The 26,411-nt window shown below is 49.3% G+C and overlaps 2 protein-coding genes across 8 annotated transcripts in view; one reads left to right on the forward strand and one right to left on the reverse strand.

Annotated features, from left to right (window-relative positions):
• The window catches only part of PABPC1L (poly(A) binding protein cytoplasmic 1 like), a 24,298-nt gene extending 14,679 nt beyond the window's left edge, over positions 1–9,619 (forward strand). Inside the window, exons 8-15 of one of the 6 annotated variants that reach the window (XR_011248274.1) lie at positions 3,336–3,544; positions 4,402–4,486; positions 5,119–5,247; positions 5,787–5,893; positions 6,926–7,019; positions 8,434–8,564; positions 9,009–9,086; positions 9,440–9,619. Coding sequence is in view for 2 of the 6 variants with exons in the window: in XM_069548632.1 (XP_069404733.1) it covers positions 3,278–3,544; positions 4,402–4,486; positions 5,119–5,247; positions 5,787–5,893; positions 6,926–7,019; positions 8,434–8,564; positions 9,009–9,080 (885 nt within the window). In the remaining 4 variants the exon portion in view is untranslated. Of the gene's footprint in view, positions 1–3,277; positions 3,545–4,401; positions 4,487–5,118; positions 5,248–5,786; positions 5,894–6,925; positions 8,565–9,008; positions 9,087–9,439 lie in introns of all 6 variants that reach the window. The other 5 variants (XM_069548632.1, XR_011248275.1, XR_011248272.1 and 2 more) reach the window with 5 other exon arrangements.
• TOMM34 (translocase of outer mitochondrial membrane 34) overlaps positions 6,364–26,411 on the reverse strand; it is a 25,122-nt gene continuing 5,074 nt past the window's right edge. The window contains exons 3-7 of one of the 2 annotated variants that reach the window (XM_069548635.1): positions 25,645–25,797; positions 22,289–22,458; positions 19,332–19,479; positions 12,726–12,852; positions 6,364–7,538 (exon numbers count right to left, since the gene is read on the reverse strand). In XM_069548635.1, coding sequence (XP_069404736.1) covers positions 7,425–7,538; positions 12,726–12,852; positions 19,332–19,479; positions 22,289–22,458; positions 25,645–25,797 — 712 coding nt within the window. In that variant the 3' untranslated portion in view covers positions 6,364–7,424. Of the gene's footprint in view, positions 7,539–10,880; positions 11,910–12,725; positions 12,853–19,331; positions 19,480–22,288; positions 22,459–25,644; positions 25,798–26,411 lie in introns of those variants that run through there. The other variant, XM_069548634.1, reaches the window with a different exon arrangement.

The following is a 26,411-nucleotide window of genomic DNA, read 5'->3' on the forward strand; positions in this document are numbered from 1 at the left end:
GTAACTCAGATTCAACTGAACAATCAATAAGCTGATAAATTTGATTTGTATGAAGGTCTGGGCCCTCTTTCCTGATAAATGCATACTTTATATAGTATTGTGGTTGGAAGCTGGGATTTTAAAGTTAATCAGAACTAGGTCTAAATCCCAGTCCTAGCATTAACTAGTTATAGAGCCTGGAGGAAGCCATTTGGTTTACTTGCTGCTGCTGCTGCTAAGTCACTTCAGTCGTGTCCGACTCTGTGCGACCCCATAGATGGCAGCCCACCAGGCTCCCCCGTCCCTAGGATTCTCCAGGCAAGAACACTGGAGTGGGTTGCCATTTCCTTCTCCAATGCATGAAAGTGAAAAGTGAAAGTGAAGTCACTCAGTCGTGTCCGACTCTAGTGACCCCATGTACTGTAGCCTACCAGGGTCCTCCGTCCATGGGATTTTCCAGGCAGAAGTGCTGGAGTAGGGTGCCATTGCCTTCTCCATTGGTTACTTACTCATCTGTAAAATACGGGGGTAATACTGCCTACTTTGAGAGGTGTCCTAAGAACTAAAAGGCCAGCAAGTGGAGCACCTGCCCTCGATAGGTAGTGAAATAATGATCTAATTGTTTACACATCTTGCATATAACTTCAGGAGGCTCACTGACCTCCTTGAAAAGCTCTTGAATTGAAGGGAATTATCAAAATCTGGGTTGCTTAGAGATGAGGCACACTGGGATGATTATCTTATTATAAAATGGGAATTTTTTGTAATCTTACATAGACATATAATTTATTTTCTATTTTATAAAATAGTGCTTGAAAATGAGATGATAGTGTTGTAAGTATGTTACATAGATTAAGTTCATAGTAAGCTCTGCATAAGTATTCATCGTATAATTTTCTCTTTTTAAAACCACCTAATAGGAGTTCTTATTAACTTGTTAAAACACTGTTTTTGTGCCAAGAAAATTTGGCTGTCTGATAAAGCTTATGGACCCCTTCTGAAGATATTTTTAAATGCATAAGAGAAAATTCATAGGATTAACAAAAAACAGCTGTATCGGAATATATTTGTTAAAATGCTAAGGTGATAGCAGTATGTGCTCCTTTAGTAATGCCTCAAGCTATAAATTCTGAAAAAATAAAAACCAAAAAACTAAGATCTGGGGAAATTCCTTGGCTGTCCAGTGGTTAGGACTCTGCGCTGTCACTGCTGAGAGCCCAGGTTCAATCACTGGTCAGGGAGCCAAGATTCCCACAAGCCACATGGCATGGCCAAAAGAAAAACAACTGTAAGACTAGTGAACTGGCAGTGAGCCTAAAAGATCAAGGTCAGCAATAATTAATGTGATAGGAAAATATTCCTCTTGACAAAGTCTGCACAGCTAATGCTACTTTATTTTTTCTTTGCCTATATTCAGAATAGAAGGAAATGCTAATATGAAAATATACCATTTTTTCCCCCATCAAAGTTCACAGACCCCTAGAATTCTATCCAGTGATCTTTCTGAGGGGATCTGTGAACGCTCAGGTCAAGGCCTTGTATGAATGGGTAGCAAAGTGCAGTTGAAAGTCACTTATGTTAGGGTGTGGACTCTAATAGAGCAGATTTACAATGTTCTCAGCTCAAGTCCTCAAGGAGTCAGGCCAGTGTCTCAACCCTAAAAAAAAAAACACAAAAAAACAAAAATCAGGAATCGTAAATGCAATATGGATTGAATCTTGGGAGAGAGAAATGTTAGAAAGACTAGTGAAATCTGAATAAAATCTGTGTTTCAGTTAATAGCATTGTAGATAATAATTCATAGTATTGTCCCAATCAGTGGATATTGTAGTTTTGTTCCCATGTTAACATGGTACATTTGTCAAGCTAGGTGAAAGGTATGTAGTAAGTCTGTACTATTTTTTCTATAAATCTGAAGTCCTTCCACCATAGAAAAGTTTTTTTTTTTTTTTAATATCACCTTTATGACCGATATGAACCAGGCTGGAAAAGTGGCTTCTTTTTCTCTTTAAAATATGTATTTATTTGGCTGCTCAGGGTCTTAGTTGTGGCATTCAGGATCTAGTTCCCTGACTAGGGATTGAACCTGGGCCCCTAGAATTGGGAGCATAGAGTCTTAGCCACTGAACCAGCAGGGAAGTCCCAGAAAGGTTAAGCACCTCTTCCCGAGATTTCCAAAGAACTTGGCTCATGCCTTGCCAAGGCAGTGGAGGTTTTCCAGCACTGTGCATTGGGTTTGAGTTGTGGCTAATGTGTGACCTGCTGACTGGGTGACCATGGACAAGTTGTTGTTATTATTTTTTTTCATAATAGGATTTTTGTTTCTATTGCAAAGAAAATCAACATGATAAAGCACCAAAAATACAATTCAAATTATTTTCTTGTTCAATACAAATCCCTTTAATGGAGTCTCTAGAAACTACAGCTCTTAAGAGCATTTCACTTTGTTTATAATTCACAAATGAACTAAAGAACTATATGGGTAGTTTAATGAAACCCAGAGAGTAGTTGAAATACAGATTTTTCATCATAGTGACGCCCACCAAAAGGTTTAAGATTGTAGCCTCGCTGAGGAACCCTGCCCCTAAATTTTAACCTGTTCCAAACTATCAACCCACTTCATTATAGCCTCACTGATGAGGGCAGAAATAGTAACAATTTAAAGCAGCTTTCCATCACTACTTAGAAAAATCTTAAAAATATTTATTTATTTATTTGACTGTTTCGGGTCTTAGTTGCAGAGCGTGGGCTCTCTAGTTGTGGCTTCTGTGGTGGCAGCTCATGGGTTTAGTACCTCTGAGGCATGTGGGAATCTTAGTTCCCTGACCAGGGATTGAACCCATATCACCTAAAATGTATGGTGGATTCTTTAACCACTGGACCAACAGGGAAGTCCCAGGAAAATCTTTAGGAAGAAAATTTAGAGGTCAAAATGAACTCTGAAATGCACCTATTCTCACTAACTCTGCGGAATGGTCTAGAAACTGAGGATCATCCCCCAGGTAGCAGGTGGGCTGGTCTTGGACAAGTCATTCTGAGCCTCACTTCCATCACCTGTAAAGTGGGAGTGGCCATGGCTCCCCGCTCAGGTGGCTCTGCCTGTCAAATGAGAAGGCCTGTCAAGCATCTGGCATGCGGTGGGCCTCAGTAAATTTAAGGGTGAGAGGACCTCCATCAATTGCAACTTCTGGGTGCCCTCTGCACCAGGCTGGCCCCCTCCCTGGGGGAGGGAGGGGAGCTTGACCCCAGGAGTCTTCCTTCTTCACCCCCAGCAGCCCTTGTCTTGTCTTGCTTTTAGGTGATGACAGAGGGTGGCCACAGCAAAGGGTTTGGCTTTGTGTGTTTTTCCTCTCCAGAAGAGGCGACCAAGGCCGTGACAGAGATGAACGGGCGCATCGTGGGCACCAAGCCACTGTACGTGGCACTGGCCCAGCGCAAGGAAGAGCGGAAGGCCATCCTGACCAACCAGTACATGCAGCGCCTCTCCACCATGCGGGCCCTGGGCGGCCCCGTCCTGGGCTCCTTCCAGCAGCCTGCCAGCTACTTCCTGCCCGCTGTGCCCCAGGTGACCGCCTGCCCACCCCCCTTCCCTGACGGCCAGGGAGAGCAGGCAGATCCGAGCTTTGCAGGCAGAGAGGGATTCCCAGGGTGCTTCTGCTGGAAACTCACTCGGCAGGCGGCCGTGGTCACCCCATCTCTGAAACGGGTAATAGTGTGTCCAACAGTGCTTCCTGATCTAGGAGAGATTTGTGAATATTGTGCAGAGAAAGATACTCTGTGGTCAAATACTGGGTTGGCCAAAAAGTTCACTTGGGTTTTTCCATGCTCTGTGAAAAGATTGCATTAAGCCAGACAAGCCTAGATTTCTTTACTGTGTGCCTTCTTCTACCCAATATGCCAGCAGGCACCGTGACTTTCCTAAACTGGCAGTTGGCAGATTCTCCCAACTGAGATGGTCATTTTTGTGGGCTGTCTGCTAACATCTCTCCTGGATGTTGATGTCCTGAGGGGTCTTGTTTGGGGAAGGAGCTTGTGTGACTTGGAGGGGTAGGAAGATGTCTGTAGGAAGATGAATGGCTCAGAGAATGGGAACATTCCTTCCCCTTTGTAGTTACTTAAGCTGGCATGAGGGACAGTGGGATGTGTCACCATGTTATCCAGGTCACTGGGCTAGTACCACTGATCAGCAGAGCAAGGACTGAGCCTGAGGTCTTGCCCTGAAGGGCTCAGGGCTAACGGACCTCCTGAGATGGGAAGTAGGAGCGTTCACCCCAACTTTCTGGGTGTTTGCTGACTAGTCCCCTGGAGGGCAGACTGGTATTCCTGCAGTGGTGTCCTTGAGGGATGTAGTTGCTCACCTCTCCCCCTGCACCCCCTGCTGCTGCCACCCCGCTTCACTCTAGGTCTTTCTCTCCTACACAGCCTCCGGCTCAGGCTCAGTACTACGGCTCTGGCCCACCCATCCAGCCTGCCCCCAGGTGGACGGCCCAGCCACCCAGACCGTCATGTGAGTGACCCAGCCCCTCCCCCCTCGTGCCCCACCCCCGGCGGGGCAGCATGTGTTAAAGATGTGGACTTGGGGGTCAAGCCTGGCTCTGTGGCTTCCTAGTCATTTGGGTGGGTGACATCTCCCCTCTGAGCCTCGGTTTCCTCTTGTGAACATGAGCCCGAGTGAGATGCGTGTAAAACACCAAGGACAGGGCTGTGTGCATGTAGAAGACACGCACACCTGAGCTGTTACCTTCAGTGAGCTCCAAAGGCTCTCTTGACTGGTGGTGGTAAAAGTTCCTGCAAAGCTGAGAAAACGAAACTCCATTGGCTGTACTGTTGAGGATGGTCCCTCTCTTCAGAGGGAAATTCACCCTGACCTGAAGCTGACTTTGGGGGGCCAGGGTGTGTGGTCCTGACACCTATGCCTCTTGGGGTCCCGGGTAGACAGAAGTTGGGTGGGCTTTGTAATTGCAGATTTCCATCCCCCTCCCCTGGAGGTCTGGGTCTCTGGTGAATTCCCTCCCTCTCCTGTCTGCCGTTCATGTTCACCTTGCCACCCCCTTCCTCACCTTGGACCTGTCAGGGTGTAGTGTGTCCCTCTGATTGTCCCCTTCCACTAAACTTCCTCTGTGTTCCCTGTGCCACAAGCCGCTTACCCGCCCGGGGCCTCGGTGGTCCGGCCAGCAGCCATGTCTCGGCGCCCCTTGGCCCCTGTTGGAAGCTCCAGGCAGCTCTCCACCCACATGCCACACCTGGTGCCCCACACCCAGCGAGTGGGTGAGTGTGGGCAGGGCCAAGAGGAACTGAATGGAGGGCAGGTGGGGGAGCAAGGGCTTGCTGCTGGGGTTGATGCTGGTGGGGAGTCAGAACCGGCCTCCACAGTGACCCTGCCGCTGGCCCCCTTGGAGGGCAGTCCTGGCATTAGAGGCTGTGCAGCGTGATAGTCAGCGTCGGCTTTAGGGTCCTACAGACCTAGTTCTGGGGCTGGCTCACTCTGATCTTGCTTGCTGCTGTACCTGATATCCTCTTCCCTAAAATCTGGGTGAAAACAGTATTCCTGCTGTGTTATGGGAGTGAATGCAGTCATACCTGCAGGGGCTCAGCACCAGACCTGAATCTTAAGTACCTCAGCAGCTGTGAACAGGGGCATAGGTGCTGGCTATAAGGCCAACATCTGTTCCTTCACCTGGCAGATGTTTGCACGTCTGTGTGTTGACCCTTTATGCCCTTTAGGGAATTCAGTGTGAATGCTGGTTTTGAGCTGTTAGGCTTTTGAGTTGCTATTGGGCCTTATCATTCCTACTTATTTCTTCCAGCCAACATTGGAACCCAGACCATAGGACCCAGTGTGACGGGATGCTCTACCCCTAGCAGGCCTCTCCTGACACACAAATACTCCACGCCAGCACACTGCACTGACAGGGTAAGGCTGGCCCAGCTGCCCCCTTAGTTTGGGCTCCAGGGGTGCCTGGCTCAGAACCTCCTCTAAGGCATTGCTGGTCTCTGGGCCTTGGTTTTCTTTCTTTTCTTGGCTTGTAAAGTTTCATTTATTAATGTGTACCATCAGAAGAGATATTCCACCCTCCCCCCTGCATCCCACCCTTACCAACAGAAAGGGAAAAAAGGCTAGGATCACATTTTGTTTGTTCATCACAAGCTGCTTTGCCTGGGTTATTACCAGGATTAACTTGGGTTTCCTTAGTATTTACGTGGTGAGCAGCGAGAATGTGATCAGTCTACAGAACAGAACTGAAAACATCTTCTGTAATTAAAAGACTGTGTGTTTATCTTCCTGCCCCTTTAAAAAGTCTCCAAGTCAGCATTTTCATATCCTGTCTAGAATTTCTGTATATATACTTCAAACTATTTCCTACAGAATGAACAAAAGTAGGCTTTAGAGAGCAAAACTATTTTAAAGTTACCAAGATGTGAAAAGTGAAAGTTGAGTCTGACTCTTTGCAGTGACATGGACTATATTCCCCAAGGTCCTCTGTCCATGGAATTCTCCAGGCAAGAATACTGGAGTGGATTTCCCTTTTTTTCTCCAGGGGATCTTCCTGACCCATGGATCAAACCCAAGTCTTCCACATTGCAGGCTGATTCTTTTCCAGGGAAAGCCCACCCAGAAAGGGTCAGGAGTCATGCTGGGATGCAGCCATAGAGCTACCTGATTAAAAGGTGCCTGTCCGGCACCAGGTGGTCAGTAGCACGTAGCTTCACTTGGCCACATGCATTGGTTCCTAGCATCACAGAACACGTCTGTGTTAGAATGCCACTTTGTCTTCTAGTCCACTGTGCCCTTGTTAGGGATTCTGCCCACCTCCTGCCCCTGATTGTCCATATCTTGACCCTGCTCCCCCTCTTCCAGAGACTTCCTTGGAGGCCTGTGCTCACCCGCTGGGGGTAGCTTTGCCCACCTGTGTGGTTAAGGGATGTGTCCCTGTGCCATGTGCAGGTCCAGGAGCCCGCTGTGCGTGTCCTCGGACAGGAGCCCCTGACCGCGTCCACGCTGGCTGCAGCACCGCTGCACGAGCAGAAGCAGATGATCGGTGAGTGGCTGGTTCCCCTACCCTGGAGTGGGAGGGGGGTGCGCCACCAGCTGACTCACCAGCTGGAGGTCAGATGTGGAGACCAGGTCCCCAGCCTCAAGCTGACCCGCCTGCTGGGTGACCTTGTCCAAAGCGCCTTTACTTCCCAGGCTCCTGTTCATCTTCAAACACTGGTCAGACCAGGCAGTCCGAGATTTCTTCCAGCTTCGCTGTTCAAAGACTTTGACTCAGGCTGGGAGAAACCCCAGATGTGGGAGATGGGTTGGGGGGAGCTCAAGGGGGTAGGAGTAGGAGCAGGAGGGTAGGGTCTTGGGTTTCTGTCAGCAGATGGCCTGTTGTAGGGTGGGTGCTGTGGTTCCTCACACCCCTCCTGATGGGAAGAGGCTGTCACCAACGTTTCATCAGTCACCCAGTGCCCACTGCTGGGAGGCAGGATGTAAACATGCACTGGGGAAAGAAACGGTGTCCCCCACACCTGAACTCCTGTGCACGCATTTCCCTCCTGGTGTCTGGCAGGCCCTGCGGAAGTGTTAGGGTTACGGTTAATTAAAAGAATGAACGAGCTCGCCATGGTCCCTGGGCTCTCTCTTCACCAAGACCTCCATGCTCTTCTCTGAGGTCCCCCACTGCCGTCACCCCATCGTTTACTCAGCTCACTGGGGCTTCTGTCACTCTCCTACCCACCCCTCAAAGAAGAACTCTAAATGGGCTTCATGGAGGGGAAGGCTCTGTGGGCAGTGCCCTGGAAACTCCTTCACTCTCCTCATGGGGGAAGCCCTCCCGCGCCCACTAATGGCAACTAGCACCTTGTCCTGGCTGCACCCTCCACACATCGCCACCAGCACGAGGCCCCGTCCCTGGAAGTGCCCGCTGATGGAAGGTGAATTTATCTTGTGTGTTTGGCTCCACTGTCTCTCCAAAAAATCAAGTTCCATATTATTGTGTCCTGTCTAGAATTCCATGTGATCCTTCAAATGACTTCTTGCCCAATGAACAAGAGTAGTTTGGTTTTTTTCCCCGCCATACCCTGAGGCATGTGAGATCTTAGTGCCCCGAGCAGTGATCGGACCTGCGCCCGTTGCATTGGAAGCACAGAGTCTTAACCACTGGAGTACAAAGGAAGTCCAGCAAGAGTAGTCTTTAAGACACAGCAATCAAAGCTGTGCCAGAGCACCTATGTGGTATAATGTCAAATTTGATTCTTCAGCCTCCAAGGTGGGGCTTGCAGTACTCACTTTACACTTGGGGAAGAGGCTCCTAAGAAGGTTCAGTGACACACCTGGAAGGAGCCGTCCTGGGGCAGAAACCTGAAATGCCTCTCTGTTTGGTTCCACGATATACACCGACCCCTGCCCCGGGGATGCCCGGCTGTCCACCAGGTGTGTGCCTAAGCCTCAGAGGCTGTTCTGTACAGGTGAGCGTCTCTTCCCCCTTGTCTACAATGTCCACGCCCACTTGGCCGGCAAGATCACGGGCATGCTGCTGGAGATTGACAACTCGGAGCTGCTGCTCATGCTGGAGTCCCCAGAGTCCCTCAACGCCAAGGTGGGCTGGAGCCTGGTGGGGGGCCAGGGAGGCCTGAGGGTGGAGGAGGGTTACGGAGCCAGGCGTCTGCTACTGGGACAGAGGAGGTGGGTTTTCTTGCTAATACCTGCTGGAGGTGGGGCTAGGGGAGAGCCTGGTAAAGGGCCTGCAACTTCAGCCCCTCCCATTCTCTGCAGCTCCACAGGCAGGACTGTGTAACAGGGAGGTGTGTTCAGACCCAGCCTAGGGGAAGGATTCCCCACCGCTGTCTGGCTAGGGTAGAAGGTGGCTGCTGGGGGTTTCTGTCATGGGAGCTGCTGTCATGGGAGCTGGTGCAGATGACAGCTCAGCAGCAATGCTAGGGAGGTGGGGGTTCTAGCCTCAGCTGGAGCTAGGGGAGGAGAGGCTGTCTCAGGACCCTGCTGGGGCTGCTGCCCATGTACCCCCCCACCATGTACCCCACAGGTCGAAGAGGCTCTGGCAGTGCTGCAGGCCCACCAGGCCACGGAGCACATGCGAGGAGTGAACCTGCGCTGAGACCAGGTGGGTGGGAGGGGGCGGGAGAAGGGTGAGCTGAGTCCAGAAGCTCTAAGGAACAGGGCAGGGACATTCAGACTCCCCGAGAACCCTGTGGTGTCACTGGCTTATCTCAGAGACACCGAGGAGGTGTTCAGGGGAAGCGGTGAGGATGAGAGGCGAGGACAGACTGTGATGGGAACTGGCGTGGACTCTGGTGCCCAGTGGAGGGGTGGTTATCTTACTGGCTGCCCACCGTGGGGGGCCAGCTCAGAACAGGCTGGCCTTGCCCTGGGGCCTGCCTGCTGGTGCTTGGGCTAGTCTGCATCCTTAAAGACTGCTGTGCTTGTTTTAGAAACATCTTATCTTTTCATCCCCAGAAAATGGAATCCTCACTCCCTTGGCTGAGAAACAGCATTTCCTGCTCGTCTCTAAGGCCCTGTGAGCCGTGACTTCCCGATTGGGGTGTATCTGTACTTGAGCTTTTTGTGGAGTGAAGGCTGGTCACCCGGCCGACCTCTTGCATGTTGCTTTATGTATTAAAACTGCTGCAAACTTCACCTTGTCTCTCAGGAGGCCTTGTGTCAGAGGGAGGTGGGCAGGGCAGGGGGTAGCCTTGGTTGCTGGGGGCTTTGGCTGTAAGGAACAGGGAGCCTAGACCTGTGGTAATGTACACAGAAGGCCTGTCAACCGTGCGCCTGACAGAGCAGAGCTGCCAAGGACTGAGCCAGGCCACCCGCCAGTGGTGCTTCGGGGTGCTAAACAGTTATCACAGGGCACTGGAGCGCCACACGTGAGACGTGCATGGGGGTTCTGGACGCCTGGTTTGAGTAGCCTGCAGGGCGGAACACTCTGGAAGCACCAGCCGCTGCTTTGCTCTGGACTGGCTAAGGGGTCACGTGGCAACTCCACTCCTGTAGAAAGACCTCAGGATGCCCTCCCAGGTTGTTGATTTATGCTGCTCCGTTTATGCTCCGACGTTTTTGTGAGTAAATCAAGATACTTGCCTTCTATGAGGAGCTCGAGAAGGGAAAGTCACTTGTGACTAGATGTTACCACTGAGCCTGCCTAAAATTAGGGGAAGAGTCAGGCCTGCTTAAGAGGCAGGGAGAAAAGGGGCGTGCAGCTGCCCAATTTGAAATGGTCCCTGGGCCAGGCCCACAGAGTTGCTGATTCAAATTTGCTTCAGCCTCAAAGTCTGGTTGCTCAGAGACTCTGCCCTCGGAGAGGATGGAACCCTAAGAGCTGAGTATTGCCCCGCACTGAGCATGATGGGGAGCAGGCAATAGACCCTGTCTGCTCAGCTTTATAGAGTCAAAATGTCTCCATTAAGGTGAAAATGGTTTAACTGAAGACAATAAGACAAGCCCAGGAACACAGGTAGTGGAGGGGAGCCCTTTGTTCAGGCTGATCCTCAGGTGCTCCCAGCCTCACCCACTTGTTTTGTGAGGCTGAGAACCACTGCTGGCAGGTCCTCCCAGCCAAGGTCTTCACCAATGCCGTTCGCCTGCCCGGGTGGCTCTTCCCTCCCTTCTTCACCCACTGACCCTCCCCACCCCAATGTTAGAACTCAGTTCAAACTGGACTTCCTCAGGGACCCCTTTTTCTCCACAGGGTCAAATCTCCCTAGTTGGAGGGGAAAATGTGACTGCTCATTTATAACACTAAAGCCGCTGCGGTTTCATGCACCGTGTGTCCGATGGGACTGTCAGCTTTCTGAGCGCAGGGATCCTGTCAGTTCATTCACTGCTGTTTCTCCAGCACAATGAGTAGGGCCTGGCCCATGCAGACACATCCCAGTACATTTGATCAAAAAAAGGATGAATGCTCCATAACCAGTTTTTATTACTGCAAAGTTCCAAAGTGAACCAAAGCTGAACCATAAATCAAAGTACAACAGACATTCATGTAGATGGTGTGAATGCAGTAGCTTAAACTCGCAGTTCAACAAAAGTCAGTCTATTCAGTTCAAATTAACTTCAACGTATTACAAAGAACTAAGAAGCCTAGTGGGGCCACTGTGGGAGTCAAAAGGCAAGTCCCTGCCGGGAAGGGAAGGACACGGACTTCAAGGAGGTTTCTCCCCATCCCACCTTCAGGAGCAGTAGCCACACCTCTGGGCTCTTGAAAGAACTTAGGTATCTCTATGTGGGCGACAGCAGCGCAGAGCCACAAACGCCGGCCAAGGGGACAGGTTCCGCATTCCTGTCAGGAGGCTCCGCCAAAAGGCACTGGGGCTCAGAACACGAGTGCTGTGCAAGGACAGGGAAGGGGTCGGCAGCCTTGGAGAACCAGCTCAGCTGGCTGCCATGGGTGTAGGTGGGCCAGGGTTTCCCAGTTGTCCTTCCCACGCCAGCCTGTGTCCCATGGGACTGGCAGCTTTCTGAGCACCCAGATGGACCGGGGTGAGAGGACCTGGTGACCGGAAGGGCAGCACTGGGTCTGGAGCCTCTGGGCAGAGACCAGGCTGAGCACACTGCTGATGAGCACCCATCGCTGTGACCTGCTCACTGTCCACAGCACAGGGGAGTGCAGAACAGGGGGAGGCTTTCCCAACAAAACGTCTGCTTTCTGACTACACTGAGCTTAATGTGAACAGGCGGAGCCTCCTGAGGGGTGGGAGGCCATCACGTCTCTGAGGGGGAAAGGAGGGGGCTTCAGAGCCCACTCGGGGGCCCACCAGGTTCCAGGAGCAGGCACAGAAGGTGCTCAGGCAGACAGGTGTCCTGCTGCCCTTCTGGGATTTTAGTTTAAGCTCCGGTTAACCTCCTGCCGCAACTTCCGCGCAGGGCCGTTCCTAGGCTCTATCTGCAGGAGGCTGTCGATGTCTGCAAAGCTGGATCTGAAGTCCTGAGGGGAGAGAGGCTGTGAGCACCTGTAGTCCTGAGAGGACAGAGATGCTGTGGGGACCTGCAGTCCTGAGAGGAGAGAGAGGCTGTGGGGACCTGCAGTCCTGAGAGGAGAGAGAGGCTGTGGGGACCTGCAGTCCCGAGAGGAGAGAGAGGCTGTGGGGACCTGCAGTTCTGAGAGGACAGAGAGGCTATGGGGACCTGTACTCCCAAGAGAGAGAGGCTGTGGGGACCTGCCGTCCCGAGGAGAGAGGCTGTGGGGACCTGCCGTCCCGAGAAGAGAGAGAGGCTGTGGGGACCTACAGTCCCCAGAGGAGAGACAGGCTGTGGGGATCTGTAGTCCTGAAAGGAGAGACAGGCTGTGGGGCCTGTAGTCCTGAGAGGACAGAGAGGCTCTGGGGACCTGTAGTCCCAAGAGAAGACAGGCAGTGGGGATGCAGTCCTGAGAGGACAGAGAGGCTGTGGGGACCTGTAGTCCTGAGAGGACAGACAGGCTGTGAGGATCTGCAGTCCCGAGAGGAGAGAGAGGCTGTGGAACCTGAAGTCTTGAGAGGACAGAGGCTGTGGGGACCTGCTGTCCTGAGAGGAGACGAGAAGTTGCGGGGACGAAGCCTGGGCCCTGGGGGACCAGGCGGGGGTGAGGACTGCTGCCGAGCTGGTTTCTGCACCCCAGGCTGGAGGCCTGTCAGGACCACCTGGGGCCCTTGGATGAGGAGGGATGTGAAAGGGCCCCCCTCACCTGGACCATGCTCTGGTAGTGCCACCACAGGCATGATTGGTTGTGGCTCTTTGGTGCCTCTGGACAGGATCTCTTTACCTTGAGAGCCTTGTAGGCTTGAGCCCGGCGGTAGAACGCCTTCACGTTCTTTCCATCCAGCCTGAGGGCTTCTGTGCAGTCCTTCACCGCCTCCTGGTACTGCTTCAGCTCCAGATGGCAGAGCGCCCTGCGGGGAAAGACCAGGCTGTCAGCTGCTCCCTCGGGGCCACTAACTCTGAGGAGCGCCCCGAACACTTTGTGCTGGGTGCATCACACCTTCCTCAGTTCTCACAGCCACCCAGCCCGCTTTTACAGAGGAGAGTGGCTCAAAGGGGTGAAGAGACTCCCCAGGCTTCCTCCACTACTGGTGCGCAGACCTGGGGCTTGATCTGGGTTTGAACAACCTGAGATCCCGACAGTGTTCAGAGCTATCATCCCACACTTAACTCTTTCAAGCAAGGACTGGAAACCTTCCCCTTGACAAAAAATTATCTACCTTAAGAAAAAACCACATAAATGAAAGTGTTAGTTGCTCAACCATGTCCAACTCTTTGCAACCTCAAGGACTATAACCTGCCAGACTCCTCTGTCCATGGAATTTTCCATGCAAGAACACTGGAGTGGGTTGCCATTCCCTTCTCTAGAGGCCCTTCCCAACCCAAGGACTGAACCTGGGTCTTCTGCACTGCAGGCACATTCTTTACCATCTGAGCCATCAGGACAGTCACATAAATACTAAGCTCTAATTAGTTATATGCACACTGACATGTTTGGGGTGAAATGTAAAGAAGATGCATCAATAGATGGCCATAGTGACCAACCAAACTGTTCTGATAGTTGTGTTACACAACACTTTTTAACTGAAGTTATAGTTGTTTCTATAACTGCTTATAAATTTAATTGGGAGTATATGGGTGTTTGAGATCTAATTCTTCCAACTTATATTTTGCATCATTCTTACATTCTGCATCAGTGGGGGAGAAGTACATACTTGTGTGTATCTTTCTTATTCAATTTTAGTCCTCTTCCCCAGTGACTAAAAATGAAACAGACAGTTTTCAGTGGCTATGGAATATTCACTTGTCTGTATCCTAATTTATTAACTCCGTATCAGGAGACATATTTCTATTTCCAGTTAAATGATAAATGCTGCTGCTATGAACATCCTTGTACGTCAGTCTTAGGAGGGACTGCCGACCGCTGCATCAAAAGGTGCGTGCACTTGAAATTCTGACTCTTACCAAAATGCTTCCCAAATAAAGCAGCTGACCTTAGCAACACAGGTTTGAACTGTGCAGGTCTACTTATGTGCAGAATTTTTTTTTCAGCAACAAATACTGCAGTATTACATCATCTGCATTTGGTTGACTTTGTGAATGCGGCAGAACTGCAGGTATGAGAGGCTGACTGTAAATTATATAGAGATTTTTTTGACTGAGAGGAGGGTCAGTGCTCCTGACAGCCGACTTTTTCAAGGGTCAACTGTACTTAAGAACAGTTACTAACAGAACCCATTTTTCTGCAGCTGTACCAACCCTGGGGCTCAGCCTTTAAGTTCTGCCAATATGGAAGAAAACAGTATCTGTTTTACTGTAGCTGCTTTAAATACAGTTAAGCTGAATACCTTTTAAATTTTATTTTATTTTTTTATTTTGGCTGTGCTGGCTCCCAGCTGTGGCACACGGAATCCAGTTCCCTCATTAGGAATTGAACCTAGGCACCGTGCATTGGGAGCATGGAGTCCTACCCACTGGACCACCAGGGAAGCCCCCAAACTGAGCATCTTTACGGAAGATTTTTAAATCTTATGAAATAAAACTTCTCCAACTTATTTAATGACTTCCGCAGGTTGCCCTCCACCATCACCCCGTATAATACCTTCCCCACTGCAAGATAATTAACCCACATGTTGTTTAAGAACTTAATGGTTTTACTTCTTCCATTTGAAACTGATCCATTTAGATTTTATTTTAAAATAAAGAGTGATGATGGAGGTTCAAGTTTCTTTTTAATTCTTTCCAGCCAATCCAATACCTTTATTGGATAATTCCTCCTTTTCCCCACAATTTATCATATACTAAACTCTCTTATGTTGTTTTTTTTTTCCCTCATGGGATTATTACCATGGAATTGTTACCATTATTCCATTTTTCCTCCTGGAATTATTATCATGGAAGAATGTAAAAAAAAAAAAATTCTAGTATTTTCGTTCAGATTGCATGGAAGTTATAAATTAACTTAGGAAAAGCTTCTCCTTGTATCAATTTTAAAGCAGACGCAGGGATTTCCCTGGTGATCCAGTGGCTAGGATGCCACATTTCCAATGCGGGGGACCAGGGTTCGGTCCTTGATCAGGGAACTAGATCTCACATACCACAACTAGGACCTGGTGTAGCCAAATAAATAAAAACGAAATTAAAGCAGCACAAATTCTGTGGCATTCTTTCCACAGAAGAGGTCCTATGTATCAACACTTTCTTCTCGACTTTAGGCAGGTTCTGTGACTGCTCTGACCAGTGGAGCACAGAGGAAAGGATAGTGTGAGTCCCACGACTAGGCCTCAGAGGTCTTGGGAGCGCCTGCCTGAGCTCTGGGAACACTTGCTCCTGGAGCCTTTAGCTGCTCCTGTGAGAAGCCAACTACCCAGAGGCCACCATGCTGTGAGGAAGCTCAAGCTGGCACAAGTGAACAGACTGCCAGGAGGGGAGAAAAAAGGCTCTAGCTTGCTCTATCAGTTCCATTCCCAGCCATGTCAGTCATTGCAAGCCTGGTGCCAGATATGTAGGAGAAACCTCTGTGCTGTGCTTAGTTGCTCAGTTGTGTCCGACTCTTTGTGACCCCATGGACTGCAGCTCACCAGTCTCCTCTGCCATGGGAATTCTCCAGGCAAGAATACTGGAATGGGTTGCCATGCCCTCCTCCAGGGGATCTTCTCAAGCCAGGGATGGAACCCACTTTTCCTGCATTGCAGGCAGATTCTTCACTGTCTGAGCCACCAGGGAAGCCCAGGAGAAGCCTTTAAATGACTCCAGTCCCAGGACCCTTCTTGTTGACCCTGAATGAGACCCTGAGTCAAAGAACTGCCCTTCCTGAACTCCTGGTTCACAAATCATGAGCAAAACAAAATGGCTGTTGTAGGCCACTAAGTTTTAGAACAGTAGGCCCTGATCTTAATTTGAACACACAAGAATTCTAAGGAAACCGATGTGTTCTCCCAATGGACTCTAGCAATTTAAAGAATAAGCCAAGTTTCTGGGAAGTAGAAGCAGCACATTGTAAGCATTAGGTACTATTTGGTGACTTCTGAATGTAACTTATAATGAAAATGATTCCATATGAATGCCAAAGATCGTATTTCAGTTCAGTTCAGTCGCTCAGTCGTGTCCGACTCTTTGTGACCCCATGAATCGCAGCACGCCAGGCATCCTTGTCCATCACCAACTCCTGGAGTTCACGCAGACTCACATCCATCGAGCCAGTGATACCATCCAGCCATCTCATCCTCTGTCATCCCCTTCTCCTCCTGCCCCCAATCCCTCCCAGTATCAGAGTCTTTACCAATGAGTCAACTCTTCGCATGAGGTGGCCAAAGTACTGGAGTTTCAGCTTTAGCATCATTCCTTCCAAAGAAATCCCAGGGCTGATCTCCTTCAGAATGGACTGGTTGGATCTCCTTGCAGTCCAAGGGACTCTCAAGAGTAAAGTATCAATTCTTTGGCGCTCAGCCTTCTTCACAGTCCAACTCTCACATCCATACATGACCACAGGAAAAACCATAGCCTTGACTAGACAGACCTTAGTCGGCAAAGTAATGTCTCTGCTTTTGAATATACTATCTAGGTTGGTCATAACTTTTCTTCCAAGGAGTAAGCATCTTTTAATTTCCTGGCTGCAGTCACCATCTGCAGTGATTTTGGAGCCCAAAAAAATAAAGTCTGACACTGTTTCCACTGTTTCCCCATCTATTTCCCATGAAGTGATGGGACCGGGTGCCATGATCTTGGTTTTCTGAATGTTGAGCTTTAAGCCAACTTTTTCACTCTCCTCTTTCACTTTCATCAAGAGGCTTTTTAGTTCCTCTTCACTTTCTGGTGTTAAAAATGCATAACTTCGGCCTCTAAAATAATCACCTGTGGCTTTTGGTAAACTGGATATTCTGTATCCAATGAGAAGGGTTTTCATTACAAAGTAGGAGTCTGAGAGACCAGATGAATGAGTGAAAAGGAAGCCAAACTTTCATCTTCAGCCCGTTTTCTTAGGTAAAATGTGACCACGCGCTAACCTGAAGAACTGCTGTGAGTACTCAGTGAGACTCTTCTGGAGGTCCACTCAGGACCTGGCAAACTGTAGGTGCCAAGTACCTGATGGTGATACCCACTCAGATGTCAATGCACAGAGAGGACCGAAGCCTAAATTCATGTACCATACAGATGCATCTGCACGAAGTGGAGCATTAAAATGGCATCTGGAATGTGGTATATTCAACCATACGGACAGAAAATTCAGTTCTGTAACAGGTTTTCAGTCTTATAAATTAAATTTATAAAATCAATGTAATCACAACCTAAAGCTCAATGGATTGAAATTTATCAGTGAGCCCAAGGCTGAGCTAGAAGATCAAAGCTGGCAAAACAGTCAGTGATGCTCTGGTTACAAAGACTAATGAAGAGATCAGCCTACAAGATATATTACAAAGAAACAGTACTTAAAACGGCATGGCATGGACACATTTGCATGAAAATCAGTTATTTAAACAAAACACTGTCCTGAATGTGGTAAAAATCCAGGAAAATGGGTTAACAGAGATTTCTAGCAACACGAGGAAAGCAAAGACAGAGCCCACAGAAAGAGGAGTTAGAAGATACTCCTGCACAAATGTGGACGAATGGGCTATAGTCTTTGATCCCAAGTGCGAATGGCTGACTGAGGCACCCTTAGGTCCAATCAGCCAATAAAACCACAGGTCCAAATGTGAACACGCGTTCTGAGATGTAACATAGAGGCATACCTCATTTCACTGTGCTTCACTGTGCCAAAATTCATGCTGTGAAACTAAAGGTTCCCTTTTTAAATCATTTGGCAAAAAAAAAATGACCTCAACTGACATGAGGCTGCTTCATCTTTCTTGATACTATTCTGTGTGATAGTGGAATTTCCACGTTTCACTGCAGAAATGCTAGTGATTAAAACTTCAGCAAGCTGCCCAGACACTGCTGGAGTGTTAAGACAACTCATTATATGCACTATCATCCCTTTCTAAAATCTGAAACACATTTTATCCCAAGAGTTCTGGATAAGGAGCAGTGAGCTTATAGAAGATCCGAGATCTCTGAACTTAAGAGTAATGTGAGTATGTTGGCTGGGAAGGGAAAACAAACACAAGATTTATTAATGTTTTATAGGAAATGTTTAGAGCAGATCTGGTCCCTTGCTAACTGTTTTAAGCCTCTGACAGTAAAATGAACAGATCTCACTGGAGCCAGGTTCCAATTCTATCTCCACCATTTACTGGCTGGGTGAGCTGAAGCGAAGCCCTTCCATCTGAGCCTCGGTTTACTTGACATTAAGACAGGAAGAGCACCTACTACCAAAACCTTTGTGGGCTGCTGCAGAGCAGGCACTCACACACGATGAAGGGATGCTGCCCTGGCTCCGAGGCCCTCACTGCTGGTGGAAAGGATCACTGACCACTGGTGACAGCTGAGGATGAAGGCCTTTCTACAGCCCCACAAGTCCAACACCTCAGGCTCAACTAGGCCCTCTCTCTTGCTCAGGTCAGGTAATTCCCTGGGTTCTACCCTGATGCTCACAGACAGACTGGCAGAATTTATAACCAGAGAGTCTCAGAGAAGCCATGGGGTGAGAGTCACGGAAGGCACAGAGGCTTTGAGACTTGTGTTGGGGTTGTGTTTGCACAGCAAGCCCAGGGCTTTTACTTACATCCTATGCTTACCTGGTGAATGAAAATTCTGGAATGGGCTGAAACAAAGCCCGGGCTCCCTGTGGGAAACCCCAGTTTCCACCCATTTAACAGCGTGAATGCCACTGGCAATGCCCATCTCATGGTGACCAAAGGGAATGTGAACACATGTTCTGAGATGTAACATAGAGGCATACCTCATTTCACTGTGCTTCAGATACTTTAAAGACACCAAAACTGAAGATTTGTGGCAACCCTACATTGAGCAAGTCTATCTATGGGTGCCATTTTTCCAGCAGCATTTGCTCACTTGGTACCTGTTTCACATTTATGTCATTCTCACAATATTTCAAACTATTTCATTGTTAGTATACTAGTCACAGTGATCTGTGATCAGTGATTTTTGATGTTATGACGACTGGTGGTTGGCAATTTGTAGCCATTAAGTTTTTTAAAATTAAAGCATGTATGTTGTTTTTTTAGACATGATGCTATTGCACATTTAACACACTACAGTAGAGTGTAAACACAACTCTTCTATGCACAGGGAAACCCCCAAATGTGTGTGACTCCCTTTCTCCCAATATGCACTCTACTGCAGTGGTCTGGAGCAGACCCTGAGACAGCTCTGAGGTCTGCCTGTACTGACTAAATGCCAGGATGCAGAGACCATCACAGTCCAAGAGCAGACTGCGGGAGAATGTCCGGTGTCCTGAAATCCCCCAGGCCAGCCGTGTGAAAGGTACCTGTTGCTGTACGTGGCGGATTCCAAGTTACTAAACCAGAGGCTCTCACTGTACTTCTCAATCGCTTGCTTATGGTTCCCCTTCTTTACAAGCTCATTGCCTTCCTCCTTCAGAGCTCTGGCTCTCTCCACATCCCCAGCAGAAGGCACTAGATACAAATTCAGAAGAGGAAAAAACCATGGAGCAGGTGCCCAGCTCAGCCTGAGGACTCTCTTGGGCAGCGCCTCTTCCAAGCCGTCTACAGCGCTCTGTCCCCCGAGGTCTCCTGCACTGTGCAAGCACCCTTCCTGAGTCAGGAGTTCCCCCGAGCAATGGCTTCTGGGAAAAACACAGTTTTTCATTCAGAAGAGGTTGGGGGCTCCTAATGTAGATATATTTCTACACACACAATGATATATACACAGTAGAAAGTTGTGGCCTCAGCACTGCCGCTCAGGAGCTGGAAGCCTTGTGGGACCCAATGCTTCTGGACCTCAATTTGCTCACCGACACATGTGGGGCAATACCTACTCCACCTTGGGCTACTGTCAGGACGAAATGGGGAGAAAATAGGAGAAAGTCCAGAGCACTGTATAAACTTAAAGCAGGAAAGTAAGTGAGGAAGTATTTAAATAAACATGCACCTGCTTAAACAAAAAAGAAGAGTGGAGCTCTTGGGCTTCCAGAAAAGGGCAGAGGAGGCCCTACTTCTCAGCTGTTCTGGTTTGAGTCTGGCGGTGTTCTCCCCAACCCAACACCTGAGCTCTGTCCCAGCCTCCAGGAGACATAATGAGAACAAGGTGAGATCCAAATTGCTCCGTGGAGCCCTGGGGCTTCACTTCACTGCACGGCCCTAATGAATTTTTCCAGTCTCAGCTCCCGTTATCATCTACTTTGTCAATTTTTAAAACTTTCTTCATAAAATACTGAATATTTACAAGGGTAAAGTTTTAGGAATAAAACTAACACCCTTGAATTCATCCCTTATCTTAAGAAACAGAATGTTTACTAAGACCTTTGAAGTCCTATGAGCCTCTCCCCGCCAGTCAATCCACCCCTGGAGGAAACCATTTTTCTCAATTCTGTGCCCCCCACCCTGTTATTTTAAAAACTTTTAATTGGAGGATAATTGTTTTACAACGTTGTATTGGTTTCTGCCATACAACGAGACAATGCCCCACCTTTTTGGGTTACTTTAACTAGATATGATAGTGTCTAGAAACTGTTTACTGTTTACTTTGTTTGAGAACTTCAAATACAGGAGTGCGTAATTCTATGTATTCTACCATGACCTGGTCTTCTTTTTCCCTCAAAATTACATCCCTGGGATTTTTACACCCCCAGCTGCTTCACTCTTACTCTTACTGAGGCAATGCAACTGTTTCATCTGTTCCATTTACAGGGACTTCGGTTGTTTTGCTTTTTGTTCTTATCGACTTTTTGCTCTGAACACCTTGTACCCATCTCTTTGTGGGCACATGCACGAGGTTTTCTGGAAGCAGAGCCAGTGGGCTGCAACGTACACAGCATCACCTTGACTTTGCAAGGCATCCTACGCTGTACCATGTGATACCCCCACGACCTCATTCTCTTAACTCCTTCCACTGTCTCAGCTGAAAACTCCCTTCCCTTCTCGCCTGAAGAACTTGGTTTTTAAGGTCCAGCTCAACCTGTCACCTCCATGACACTTTCCCCAACTTCCCCCAGCACCCTGACATCAGTTCCCAATCTGAATTCTTCAAACATTAGAGACTCTAAAGCACCCGCTCTCCCTGCTGTGTTTTAAATTGCTCTGTTTATGCGTCTCAGTCTCTCACTGGGCTGGGACCTTTCTGAGAGGGCCTCTCCAGGCCACACATGGTTGTGACTTCAAATCAGTGAAATAAATAGGAGGTGCATTGAAGCCATCAAGTTCATTAGCGGCTCATGTTCTCATTCTAGGGAGTGAATGCTGCCCATGGCCAGATAGGTTTCCTGTTGGGAAGGGGAGAATCCCTGTCCTCCTGTACATCCAAGGCCAGGCTACAGCCCTGCCCCGAGCCTCCCATCCTCAATACCGAGCCTGCTGGGCTAGGAGAACTCCCCTGGAGCCTAATAAGTTTCCTGTCACCCCTGCCCAGGGAAGGTCCTCTCTGTTTCATTAAGCTGAGGTCTCCTGTTTGGGGCTACCTGGCCTTGATCTCCCTTCCAGAGACTAGTGTGTGAATTCCACTGGCTACGGAGATGGAGCAGATGGTGTCAGGCTGAGCTCGTCACAAAATCTCAGGCCCTGGTCACAGGACTAGTTAAGGGAATGGCCTGTGTTTATAGACTAGACTATATTAAGAAAAGATGAGCCAGGGATTTTAGTGGAAGAAACCCTCTTTCTTAGGGAGCTATCAGAAAAACAACTCTTTCTCTCCCTCTTGGTCATGAGGCATGGCACGCAGATGTGAGGCACAGAACTGCTACTGCTACTATACGACTCAGGAGGGAAGACTGCCTGAAGACAAAGCTGCCACATCCTAGAGAAAAGAGTTGAGAGAAGGACAGAGAAATGGGAGTCTAATGCTGCAGTGAGCTGCTGGAGCAAGCCTTGCCTGAAGGCCCTTTTTGTTATATGAGCCAATACGTTCTTTTTATTATTTTTACCACATGGAGTTTTCTGTTTCTGCAACCAAAAACATCCTAAATGATACATCCCAAATGCTGCCAAAGACATGAGAAGGGAACTAACACCAGATAACTGGGTGCCAGGCTGGGAGTTCATTGTGGCTTACATCACCTTTCCCTTACACCTGTGGGGTTGGCTTTCCCATTGCCCACTGTAACGCTGAGGAGACCGTCCCTAAGGGGTTATGGCTTCTTGTTTTTTTACTTTGTTTATAGGACTTTAAAAATAACACATTTTAAGCGAGGCCAGTTTTTATAGGATTAATCTAAAGAATGTGGCTCTGGGGGAGACTGCAACTCTCTCTGGGTAGGAAGTCACAGCTTACCTCTGCTCTTCGCGCTTGTGGTTTCTTTGGATTTGCTTTTAGATGTCTCTTTGTGGTTTTCCAAAGGCAGACACTCCCACCTCTTCTGAGATGAAACAGGCACCAAGGGAATAGAGGGCAGCTTCAGGCGCCACTCGGGCCCAAAGGAGTCCATGAGAGTTCTGGTCATTCTGGAAAGGCAGGCAGGATGACAGAAAGGTTTCCAGCTGGGTCAAGAAGGTATTCTTTCTCTCATAAGCCCAAAGGAAGTGTATGAGAGCCAGTTATCATCTTCCCTGGTTTGAACCATCGCTTTGTACCCTTCCGACCTGCAGCAGGAAAGGAACAGGAGCCTGCCACCCATAAGGGCCTTTTCAGCTCAGCCACCATGATACTCCCTCCCTGCCTGGCCCTTGCCTGGGCACACTGTTAACTTCAAAGAGAGGGATGTGGTGCTTGTTAAGGTAATTAAACCTTATCCCCAAGGAACCACACATGTCCCCAAGAATGGATGCTATGTTTTCTTTTTTAAGAAATTATATTTACTTTTAACTGACTGGATTGCTTTACAGTATTGGTTTGATTTGTCATATATCAACATGAATTAGCCACAGGTGTATGTAGGTCCCCTCCCTCTTGAACCTCCTTCCCACATTTTATGTTTCCTTAATCTATTTGAGCTTCCCTGGTGGCTCAGTGGTAAAGAATCTGCCTGCTAATGCAGGAGACCACAGGTTTGACCTCTGGGTCAGGAAGATCCTTGGTGAAGGAAATGGCAACCCACCCCAGTACCCTCGCCTGGGAAATCCCATGGACAGAGGAGCCTGGCAGGCTACAGTCCACAGGGCTGCACAAGAGTTGGACATGACTTAGCGACAAAACAACAACAACTTATCTATTTACAAGGCCATGCAAACACCTGACATCTTATTGATGCTCAGAGATTTTTAAATGCAAATCCTCTGTCACTCTCAAATTGTAAAACCTCTCAGTGGTTCCCACTGCATTAGGCTGGCAAGGCCTGAGACCTGGTCCCCTCCCACCGCTCCATGTTTACCATGTGCCACACTGCCTCTCTCGATCCTCATGTTCAAGTCTTTCCCCGCCCCACCCCACCCTGGAACAAACCCCACCATTCCCCACTCCCCTCTTCTAAGCTCAGGGAACATGCTGGTTTTGTTAACCGATCTCTAGTACTCAGCAGAGCACCTGGCACCCAGCGGGATCCAGAGGTATGTACTGAGTGAGCAGATGAAGCCAACAGCAACTTCTGCCTCTACAACCACATTCCTGTGTTACTACAACGAAGAGCTCACAGACTGCTATCACTACAAACTCACGGTCTCTGGCTCAGCCCCCAGAGCTGTTTTCTTGATCGGTCTTCAAATCTCTACCTTCCTCCATCAGATACTCCTTAACCCTCTCCTACCTTGGACTTCCTCACACCCTGAACACAGACCTCTGTGCCTGGGCACACTTCCTACTTCTCTATTGCTACAGAGAGGTGACAAGGCCAACCCCTCCACCTGCACTCGGGATCCACTGCTCCCTGCCTCTCTCGGGCCACACTCAGCCAGCACCACCCTCTCCCACACCTATATCCTTTCCCTCTACCGACTCCAGCTACCAGCATCAAGCTCCTTCTTCCTGAACAGCCCTCTGCCCCTTCACAGCCACATTCCTTTAATCCACTGCCATCTGCTTCGGACCCCAGTGGATTGACTCCATCAGGATCACCAGTGACTTCATTCTGAAACCCTCAGTGTGCTTAAGCTGACTGAACACCTGATACGAATGACGTTGTCCTCCTTCTGCAAACACTCCTGACCCTGTGACACTAAACGCTTTAGTTTCCTCCCGCTGCACTAGCTGCTGTTCCTCTCTGTGCGCCTCAAACGTCGGGATTCCGCAAAGCTCCCTGGCTACCCCCACTCGTGGCAGTACTCCATTTTTCTCCCAGAACTTCAAGCCACCTCTAGGCTGGTGACCTTCCAATCTCTATGTTCAACCTGTATTTTTCTCCTTTGCTCCAAATGCACGTAAACATCCAGCCGGCCTCCTTGCATCTCGAGTTTCCAGCCCCATGCTGCCACCTCAGCGTGTCAACCACCTGGACACCTGTTCTTCCCTTCTCCCCACCCTCCAACCACCAAAACTTGTCAAAATACTGCCTAGATGTCCCCTGAATTGGTCCCTTTCCACTGTTCTCTTTCCACCGTCTCTTTTGGATTACTGCCCACCCCCTTCCTATTCTCTTTTTCCTTCATGGTCAACATGGCAGGCAGCCAGCCAGCTTTTCTCTCACATCTGCTCAGGCTGCCCCCCAACTGAAGACCCTTTCACAATGCCTCACTGTGTTCGGATTAAGTCCAAGTCCCTGGACACCACAGCGTGTGTGGCTGGGCCTCGTCACCTGTCCTGATCCGAGCGCCTCGCCCGCCACACCACCCCTCTAACACCTCGACTCACTCGCGGTGCACGTGCTGCCCAGGCCCCTTGCTGGCCCCTGGTCCAGACAACTATGCATTTCTGTCTCGGCTCACCTCCTCCGAAAAGCCCTCTCTGGACCCCCCACTGGCTGTCAGGTACGTCCCACCACGTCCCGCCCTCATCACACTGCCGAAGTTTGCCTGTGACTGACTGCGGTTCTCCAGGAAACTGGGAGCTCTTCGAGGGTGGGCAGAGGTCTGTCTCCTCCTCAGCCCAGGCCTGAGTGCAAAGTCTGGCACAGAAGTGGCAAATTTTGTGGAATGATAGAGACTGAGAGGAAGCACACAGAAAATAAGTCAAGCCAGAAACGATGCACTGGACAGATACCACGCAAAGAGGGGAAATGGGATCAGTTACACGTGACTGATGAGATTAAAGACAACTGCTCAAGAGACCAGAAAGAACTTCACCTGAGCGGCCTTGTGAAGGGATCACAGCCCAGTACACTGAACCATACCCACAAACGACAGCCCCACAGCCTGGGGTCACAGCTACTTGCACTGCGTCTTCCTTTCCCCACTCGAGGGAGCTCTCTGAAGCAAGTGGGGTCTGTATCTCTTTTTTTATCTCAGTATTTCCCACTGAATCTGGCTTAGACAGAGCTGAACTAAGTATTACTGTGTGAATGCATTTGAGCATCTAGGCAAAAGAACAATAACAAAAAACCCAACCCCCCCCCCGCCCCAAACTCAGTAATTCTGACTCCTTAAAAATCTGCTAAAATACGACAGCAAATTGTCTTTCCACACTTTCTGCATGTGCTCATTAGAAGTTTCTAAGCCTAAACCACACGGTTTGCCCCAGACACCCAAAGCGAAGGTTCCAAGCTCATCAGAGAGGACAGGACAGGACATTCCGGAGAGACGGCCTCAGTGACTCGGGCTCACCTGCTGCTGCCTTCCAAGGCTGACGTCACGCTGTCATCAATCTGCAGCACGGTCACGTAGTCCACGTAGGCCAGAGGGTACTTCTCCAGGGCCTCGTAGGCCGATGCTCGCCGCAGTAGGGGCTTCATGCTGAAGGGAACCAGGGCCAGTGCTCTAGGACAGGAGGCAGAGACGTCACTGGGCTGCTGAGTCCCGGGGGCTCCCTGCGCCCACCCTCCACAGTTCCTTCCGGTCTGGGTCATCAGCAGCATTCAGTGCATGGGAGGCCATTTCTGGCGACAGATGCTGTGAAGGCTGTCAACTCTCAGAAGAGGGGCTTTTCAGCTCAGACTGAAGTGGAGAAGGGAAGGAGGACAGAAAAGCACTGCTACCGGGAAATGTGTGTGTGTGTGCATCAATTTTCATAGGTGTGATCCGTCTGAAATCAAGAGTAAGTGCTTGATAGCTTCCATGCTTCTCTGTTTTCTACAGAGGGTGGCCGAGTGGGAATAACAAACAGGCTTTGGAGTCAGATGGAGCGGTGTCTGAATTCTACCTCTGCCACTAACCATGAGACCCCAGGCACATCATTTGACCTCCACAATCCAGAGCCAGCCTGGACAGGGTGGCAAACTTCCCCCACAGAGTACTCACGAGCACTCCACAAAGGAGATCTAGCACAGGGCCTGGTACAAATCAACAGAGCAGAGGCTCCACGAGCATGCTCACCTCTGTCCTCCTCTCCCACCCACCACCAGGGCCCAAAGCTAAGGCAACACCCCAGGATA

The sequence above is a fragment of the Ovis canadensis genome, chromosome 13, assembly GCF_042477335.2.
Source record: "Ovis canadensis isolate MfBH-ARS-UI-01 breed Bighorn chromosome 13, ARS-UI_OviCan_v2, whole genome shotgun sequence".
In the NCBI taxonomy this organism is placed as follows: domain Eukaryota; kingdom Metazoa; phylum Chordata; class Mammalia; order Artiodactyla; family Bovidae; genus Ovis; species Ovis canadensis.